At 48.4% G+C, this 9279-nt stretch overlaps 1 protein-coding gene across 3 annotated transcripts in view; it reads right to left on the minus strand.

Moving 5' to 3' along the window:
• The window catches only part of ETV6 (ETS variant transcription factor 6), a 140283-nt gene extending 131552 nt beyond the window's left edge, over positions 1-8731 (minus strand). For all 3 annotated transcript variants that reach the window (XM_080363706.1, XM_080363705.1, XM_080363707.1), the window contains exon 1: positions 8188-8731. In XM_080363706.1, the coding sequence (XP_080219832.1) occupies positions 8188-8220 (33 nt within the window). In that variant the 5' untranslated portion in view covers positions 8221-8731. The remainder of the gene's footprint in view (positions 1-8187) is intronic.
• Positions 8732-9279: the final 548 nt, after the last annotated feature.

A 9279-nucleotide genomic window follows, 5' to 3' on the forward strand; every position in this document is an offset into this window, starting at 1 on the left:
ATGCGATACACATCTCAGGCCACATGCCATGAAATATTTTACAGCCCATAACCTTCTTCCCCTGGAAGCCGCTCCCACAGTCTTCCCTGACTCCTCTTCCAGAGAACCCATTTGCTCAAGCCATTTGACAGTGACACAACCACTCAGGCTGCCAACTGAGAAATATCTTTTACACTCATCAGCACTCCTGTTCCTGCAACCTGGTGCCTTCCCTGGAGCCCTGGGACTCAGGAGGAACAAGCGTATCCTCACCCCGCTGCGAAAAGAGTTCAGCTCGTCATTTCCTCACCTCCAGGGAGATGGTGGGTCTGTCACTCCACAGTCACAGCACAGTCCCAGTTGGGCACCTGGCACCTACACGTGCCTGCACCAGGCTGCCTGACCCAGCACAGCAGTGCTTTAAACTGGAGGGAACTGGCCCTCTGGAGCTGAGGTGAAGCTGCTGGGACCACAGCTGCCACAGCAGAATGGCAGTGGCACAGGTGAAAATGGCCCACCAGCGCTACCCTCATCACTCTGCAGGCCTCAAGTTGCAGCTGGTCTTGCCCAGTGGTACCTGCTGGAAACATCCAAGCTTCTCACGGATGCGGCAGGGAGGACCCACCTTGGTAGGGAACGTTTTTTCTGGTAGCCTGCAGTGATAACTGGCACCAACACCCTCACCCTAGAGCCTCTGGTTCCTCACACCCCACCACGTCTAACCTCAACTCCTGGATGGGTCTGAGAAGGCTTGGCTTTGCTTGTGTTTTAAAGCGCAAGGCAGGTCAGAAGATAAGAACTTGCCATTCAAGCGGGCACATGGTAAAACAATCTCCAGACCTAATCCATCAGAGAAAAAAAAAAAAAAAAATACTACTTCTGTCACACGTTGATAGGGTGAGGAATCCCAAAATTGACCTCATCTGAGTTCCTAGAAAGTGGGAAGGAGCTTCCCAATATTGCTGTAATGCTGGGTTTGCTCTATTTGACCTCCAAGCACATCAGCAGAACTTCACAATGCTCCACCAATAATGGAAACCACTTTTATGTGAAGTCCTTTTTAGGAAAAAAAGGAGAAAAAGAAAAGGAAAATGTGTTTTGCAGATACCGAACACCTTGTTGTGGCCCTACTAACTGGATAAATCTGTTTCTGAATTCTAGTACTGCTATCTCTGGCACATTTTATTAAATATTTCATTTATCTGGTAGAACTCCAAGCTCCTGTATTTCCACAGAATCCCATACCATTCGGAAAACATTCCTAGTTTCTGTTAATAGAGGTTTATGAGGATCTCACTGAAGACATAATGGAAAATCACTTCAGCCACACTCTGTAGAAATTCAAGCTATATAAAGAATCTCACTCTCTCCTGTGTTCCACCAGTTTTAAGGATACTCTTTACTGGATCCCAGTTAGTCTCCTCCAGATTAAACTCTCAAGACTTTTCAAAACAAATCATTTCCAAGCTTGATCAGACCCTACCTGAACTGGTTAGGAAAAAATCCAAAACAAACCAACCAAACAAAACACTACAACAAAAGGAGGCAAAACCCAAACCAACCAAACAAAAATAACTCGTCGTTCCTATTTATAACTACATTTAATTTTAAAATTAAACATCCAAACTCTGGATTTAATATTAGCCAGCTGCTAAAAGTTTAACATGTAAAGCCCAGTTGTCACATTCAAAGTGTCTTTGTGGAGTTGTACTAACACTTAACTCTTGCAGTCACACCCAGTGCTACTCCTGGCATTATACCTATCTTTAAAATGATTTACAATGCTATTTGTTGCCGTATGCAAACATTCCATAGAACACCAACACAAACACCACAGTGAGAATGTCTCTTTCTCTCATACCCATTTTCTCTCCAGACTCTTAACCAGGACATTATTTGCAAACTGTATAAGAACAACACTGAAGCAAAGAAGCTACATGTGGCTTAATAAGGAATAACCTTCAGAAAATCATTTAGATGAAGAATCATTTATAGCTTTCCTTAATTGCTATACTCGGTTCACTTTGGAGGTCAGCAGCATTACAGAAGTGAAGCAATACCATATAAAAGTGAAAAACTTAACTCCTTTCAAAATCCTTTATTTACTGCTGCTCCAGACATTCCATAAACAAGTTCAACTTCAGCTGGAGCTTTCTGCATTTATTTTTCCTGCCAGGAGTGGCACTTTAAAAAAAACAAAACAAAACAAAACAAAACAGTATAATCTAGGCTTGAGTTTCATATGTTACTAAAGAAGTAGATAAAGAGAATAGCTGTCCTCAGTGCTCCAACAAAACATTGCCTGAAGACAACTCAGCAACACCAGAACCAATATGGTCTAAATTTGGCTTGCATTGTAGACCTAAAAAAATAACCCACGATAGCAGCAATCAATTGCCACAATGCTGCTGTTAAAGGCACAGGAGTTTTGGTGGTCTGCCTGGTCTCTTTGGTCATGCTGAACCTGAGCACACACCTGGGCTTGGTTTGGCTTCTTCATGATTGCCTAGGGGAACATCCCACTCATGGGCTGTCCTGATTGGCCTCCTTCCCTCAGGAGGCACAGGGACACATTGTGACCTAAAAACTAATTGTTGTGACAATGCTAGCAGCTGACCACCAGCCACTGCCTTTGCCAGCAGGCTCTCCCTTGTCAGATGAGGAAGGTGTATCTGATCTAACAGAGAGGGATGCCCTCCTACCTCCAGTTAAAAATAACACCTGGAACAACCAAGTATGCAGCCTGCCCTTCATTCAGCTTTAGGGAGCCCTGAGAAGGGCAGTGGTCAGGGGAAGGCAGCAGGGATTGCTCTGGCAGCCACATCTGGCTGCCATCCCTGCCAGGCACTCCTGCTCTGAGCCAGGAACAGGACTGAGGCAGAAGAGCTATGCCTGCACCCACACCCACCTCTCCCAAAGCCAAGTTCAATGCAGGTTGTGGGCATGGAAACGCCACCCTGCCTGCACGTGGCTGATCTAGACAGAGGGACATGGTGAAGCAATAGTATCTTGCTCTCTCCAGCTGCTCAGCAGAGGAAGGTGGCCCCTACAAAAAAAGCCAACAGCCAAATAACCACCACCCCTCCACCTGCAAAGACCGTGTGAACTAAAAAACAGGAACAAATCAGATCACTCCGACACTGATTTCTGTAATAAATACAATTTTTTTCCATGCTGCATTACAAATACTAAGCTTCACTACTGCCCTGCAGAGATAAGTTCATAATTATTTTATGCCTGTTTCACAGATAGGGAAAGCAAGGCCAAATCGAACATTTTCAGAAGCACTTGCTTTTGAATTGCTGTCACTCTGGGGATGCCCATCTGAAGGCACTGAACCACAAATACTCCAAAACAAATGCATCCAAAAGAACAAAAAAAAAATTAGCCAATTTTTGGATTGTAGGTCAGAACTACACTACTGGACAAAAACATAGGCCGCCTTAGCTCTCCTGTCTCACAGTAAGCAAGTTATTAGGAAAGCTTTTGTCAGAAGACTTCAGAAGGCAAACACTCACATAACAAGGAAACTTCTAAAAGGCAGAAACATCACTTCTGTGTAACTGTACAAGACTTCATCTGCTTATCACTTCTATCAGCAGCACGCTGCTCAGCCACCTCCCTCCAAAAGGCACTTTGAAATGCAAGGTGCAATATACATGTAAATTATCATTAAAGTATCCTCTCTTTAATTGGGGCATTTCAGATTGGGGCTGCTGTTTCAATGGGTTGCCTCCCAGGAAACTGACTTAACTTGTAATGACACAGTGAATAGTAATAACCAGTGCTTAATTGGGGCAGTGTTAGTAAAATTTTGCTTCAGAGGGATTAAATTTAGCTGGTGCCAAGGAGTTAAGTGATTAATCAGGTGTTAAATAGTATGTACTTCTAAACACTGGTCTTCTACCATTCAGTCCTACATCCACCAAACTTAATGAGAGTTTTGTCATTGCTGTGAACAGAAGGATCCTCCTCCTAGTACACAAGTTCACTAACAAACATTAAGGAATGTACCCTGAACTAACAGATACTCAGCACTGGTTAAGGACAACAGGATTCTGGGTGTATGGTGCTGAGCAGTTCCTCAGAACAAGAAGCCTTTGGTTGGTGAGAGCTCTTTGCAAAAGCAGCATCAATTAAGTGTTAGTAGACATAAAGCATTACTTTATTTTTGAAGTAAATCTGGGGAAGCCAGTTAAGATTGAAAGCTCAAACACTACGCTTTGCCTTTCGGCTTACACGATCAGACTTTTTTTCCTCTTCCTTTTTTAAATTATTACAAATTACATCCTCAAATTTGAAGCAAGCATCAGTGAGACAAGTCCTCGAGCTACAGGGTTCTGTGCTAACTCCTGCGGTGCCCATGCAATCGCAAAGGCTGCTACATACGGTTCACTGCAAGAGAAAGGGCTCACATCCACCGGCGTACACCTGCATAAAGTCTCCACTGGAATCAGTTGTACAACCCAGCTCACAGGAAGGCTCAGTGCCTTCAGTGCTGCCCACAGAAAGCACTCTTGGCCCAAGCATCAGCCAGACACTTGCAAGGGAGCCTGGGTCTGGAGAAGCCCTGGTCTGGGAGATCTGAAGCAGCTGATCGCCCTCACTGATATTCTCAGTTTTAGCTCTCCCGATACTCCACACTTGTGTCAACACAATTGTTTGTATGATAAATCAGACTAAGCAACTGAAAGTGCCAAATTTATAAAAAGGAAAATAAACAAATTAAGCTGTGCCCTTTGGAACCCTTCTACTTGCCTGCTGAATTTTGAGCCTACATGTAACTCCACAGTGATATTCTCAGGGTATTATAATTTCAGGAAATAAATAGGGAGACCCTCACAATCACAAAGCTCCAGGTGAGGTTTTAAACAGAACTCATCACCACATTGATCTTAATTAATCATAAATATCACCACCTGTGTCTAAACTTCTAGTCTTGTCTCCCTTTGAGGTTTTGCTCTCCCGTAAGACTTTGCCAAGGTGTTTACACACTCCCTGTGCCTCAGTTCTCCCATCTGGGGGAGGAGAGGTGAGGACATAAGGATCATTTGCCAATACTGAAATGAGTGCCAACATCATGGCAGTACTTACAATAATACAATCAACTAAATACTATGGCTCAGGTTAACTCCTGATGTAGGCATCACAACAACTGGGATGAAAAAAGTATCTGAATACAACAGCTGTACCAGATGTCCCTTTCCAGCCCACTCTGGAGTCAAAGCCCTCAGGCCCTCTTGCGCTGGAGCCTGCCAGAAGCCCAAAGCCTATGAGTTCACAGAGAAAGCATGCTGATGCCCTAAGCTGTAGCAAACATGGAGTGTCCAATCTTCATGCCCATCTGGCTCTCAGGATCTTATTTTCTAAACGCCAGCAATGACTTCTCTCTACAGCTTTAGACTCTTTATCTATACACTTAACTTCCTTACCACAACAGCACAGTTGGAGTTACCAGGTCTGCTTGCCATCAGCCAGGCAAGCACACACCCAAGTGTTGGCAAGATCAGGATATTAACATGATATTTCTCCTCTCTTGGAGAAAGAGTTAATGTAAGCACACATACTTTCCGTAAAGCAAATAGGTATCAATATACAATCACACATACATACTGATAAGTACTCGACACAAACCAAGATATTACTGCAAGTTTATATTGATTACCAGTAGTTAAATATATACCAAAACTGCACCTCCTCAAAGTTTTCCTCAGTCTTATTAGAGCACTTCTCCAATAAGGCGAGATAGGGAGATCACACACTGAGCAGCCTGGGCATAAACAAAGCACTAGTCTTCACTCCCTCCACTGAAGTTTTCCATGGCTCATCACACCAGTTACTGTGGCGTTTACTGCACATACCCTTGCCTCGTGTTGAAGGAGGAAGGGAAAAAAATAAATACAAAATACAGCCACAAGCAACACCACTTCCAGTTCACAGGTTCCTAACGAAAGTCTGCAACACCCTCACAGCACAATGCTTGGCTACTTTTCAGAACAACATAGCAGCTTAGCAGCAAAGCTGGAGTACAGTGCGGAGCTTGCTCCTCTCCCTCGACCTCACTCGCCATGCCACAAGCTAGACTGGCACGCTGAAGAAACAATCGACCGTACTTGTATAGTCACACTACCATTTAAACAATTCCTATTAAATCCAGCTGCTGTTCACAACCACCTTTAACTCTACCTGGTTGAAACAGGTGTCCAAAAAACAATGATAGCTAGAGAAAACAGAAGAGAAAGTTACCCAGAATGGTTTGACCGGTGAAGAAATGGTATCCTTTGAAATTCACATTTCTGTCTGAAAGTATGTACTTTCTATATTTGAAACTATTAAAATAATCACCAGAGAAGTCAATAACAGTAGTTTCTGTCTTCCAAAGACAGCTGCAAGATCAGCGTGTAAACAAATTATATATTAAAAAAAAAATTCAGACCATGATGTTTAGAAAGTCATTAAAAAAAAAAAAAAAGCTGCTTCCCAGTATCTCTCTAAATGTAATAAAAAATTGGCATTTAATAATTTCAAGACTCAAATAGACATTCACTTGTATCTCTCCTGCTATATAGCTGATCCCTTACAGTATGACTCTATGACATCCCTTAGAGAGGTTAGGGAAGGACCAGCTTTACTGTTCCTGAAATCAACAGTACTTTTGTTGATGACTTCAGTAACAGTACAAGTAAGCCTAATATTTTCAAAATGACACATGTCGAAAACACAACTTACATGACACTACTTTTTCATTACATTAATTTGTGTCCTTCTGTCCAGAGAACACATCCTACATTTCTACTGGGCTTAGCAGAAAAAACAGTAGTTATATTTCAGTTTATATATATAGGCATCTGCTTAGTTAATTGTACACTTTTCGCCTGCATTAGCATTTTGCCATACTGCAACACGCGTACAATACCCTATTATCCAATTAGTCCGTCTGTGTTATGAAAAGTCAAACTAGACACTCTAAGCCACGAGACTTCACAGGACACAGGCCTGGACACATTTAAGTCAGCAAGAGAAAATACACCCAGAAGTTTTCAAATTGTGGTCATACCATATAGAATGCACGACTCCCACCATAAACATACACACACATGGGACAAGCAAACAAAAGAGTCATGCTTTTAAGCTGAATAACTAAGAGTTTATTCCAGGTTATTCCTCGTAAAGAGTGTGGAAGTCACCTTTTCCTTCCAGGCAGGGAGAGACAACTGCTAAAGCACTCTTACTTGAGCAGAGTTAGTTGCAAGCAGAAGGGAGATTCCTGGCTGGCAACAAGGCAAAGTGACTCCTGAAGAAAACGCATGATTGCAACAAAACCAAGGAGTGAGGGAAGGAGAGAGGAAAGCACTATTCCTAGTAGGCTACTTAGCAGGAAAGGTCTGAACAAAAAGAAAACGCAATTTTGTTTCCATTGTCTCAGCTTTATACTGCCTTCACTTCCAACGTGAAACTTCACGAGGCAACCCTTTCTTTAACAGGCCAAGCCACAGAGAAATGCATCCCCGGGGCCCTGGCAGACTGGGACCAGACTGCACAGTCCTGACTCCCCTACCTGCTGTCGGGCAAGCAATGCCAGCAAAGGCAGCAAATGAAAAAAGATAGAAATAATAATAATATGGATATTGCAGGGGGGGTGAGGAGTGGAGGGGCGCAAAATAAAACGCAAGCCACACAGCCCGCAGCAGCGGCTGCATCCCCCTGACGGCAGGAAACTTTCTGCGAAGTTGCTGGCGGAGGACGGCGGGGCAGCCACCCCCGCGGGCAGCCAGGTCGGGGCCGGCCGGGCTCCGGGGCTCCCTGTAAAGCTCCTGCAGCCAAGAGCCACGCCGTGAAATCCCGGCCGCGGCGGCTTTTGCTGTGCGTGTCCCCCCGGGGCAGGCGCACGGCGCTGACAACCGACGGGAGCCGCGTCCCCCGCGTCCGCCTCCCGCGCCCCCCCCGGCCGTGGCCAGCGCGGGGAGCTCCGCGCTCCTCACCGCCACGGCTGGGGACTGCGCACCCCGCAAACGTGGGGGTCCCCCGACCCCCGACCCCCCCCTCCTCGCGACCGCCCTTCACACAGGGAAATAAAAAAAAAAGGAAGGAAGAAACAGTTATTTTCACCCAAATAACCCGGAGCGAAACACAGCGCCCACTGCCCTGAGGCGCCGCGCTCACAGGGGCCGGACAGACACAGGGGCGGACAGAGGGACGGGGCTTTACCTTGATGCAACACTGAGCAGGAGCCTCAGACATCTCTCAGGAGGGAAGCGGCGAAGCCCGGCGGGGCGGGCGCGGGCGGACGGGAAGTTCTCGGGCTTTCCCCACTTTCCGCTCTTCTCCCGGCCCGGCGGCGCGGCGCGGCCCGACCCGTCCCCTCAAGGGGAAGTTACTACCGCCACCATGGCCCGGCGGCGGGCGCGGCGCGGCCCGCGGAGCTGCCCGGGGGAAGCGCCCCGGCGGCGGAGTCCCCTCCTCAGCGCCGCCGCCGCTTCTCCTCAGGGGGCGCGCGGTCGCTCCCGCCCCCCCGCGCGCGCCTGTGGCTGTGTGCGTGTGTGTGACTGCGCGCCCGCTGACCGCGCGAGTCCGTGTGCGAGCCGCTGCGCGCGCGCGCGCGGCACCGGGAGCGGGGCGGGAGATAGGATGGGGGGGGGCGCAGGGGGAGGGGCGGGGGTGCCGGGGCGAGGCGGCGGGAGGGGCGGGGGCTGCCGGCGCGGCCCCGCTCCCCGCCGGTGTTTTCCTTCCTGGAAGAGAGAAACCGAAAGGCGGCGGGCCCCGGGCCGGGCCGGGCCTGGCCTAGTGCTGCGCCCCGCCCCGCCGCCGCTCATTGATCCGGAGTTTCGGGGCCGAAACTGACGTGGATTCCCGGCACCTCGCACCGCCCCTTAAAGGGGCCGCGCCGGCAGTAGGTGGCGGCCGGCAGGAACGGCCGCCGCCGGCGGGGAGGGGCGAGGGCGGGGTGGCCAAGGTGCCCCGCGGCCGGGGCGGGAATGCGGCGAGACGCCGGCACCCTGGGGTGCTGGTGCGGGCCGGCCAAAGCGGAGGGGAGGCTGGGAGGATGCAGCCGGGTCGTGTCGTCTTATTTAATATCATTTGTCTTCGCGGCGGCTGGGGGGGGGGGGGGTCGCCCGGGCCCTTTAAACGCTGCGCCGGGATGGGCGAACACAGCTAGAGGCGGGGGGTGGACAGCGGGGCAGCGCTGACCCCCGGGCAGCACAATGGCCTTTGTTCTGCCGCCGAGGCTGCCCCTTTAAGAGCCCCGACCAGGAAATGAGGCTCGGGTTACCGCGGGGCACGGGAAGTCCGGGACGGGGT

Source organism: Nesoenas mayeri (assembly GCF_963082525.1).
Source record: "Nesoenas mayeri genome assembly, chromosome: 1".
Classification (NCBI taxonomy): domain Eukaryota; kingdom Metazoa; phylum Chordata; class Aves; order Columbiformes; family Columbidae; genus Nesoenas; species Nesoenas mayeri.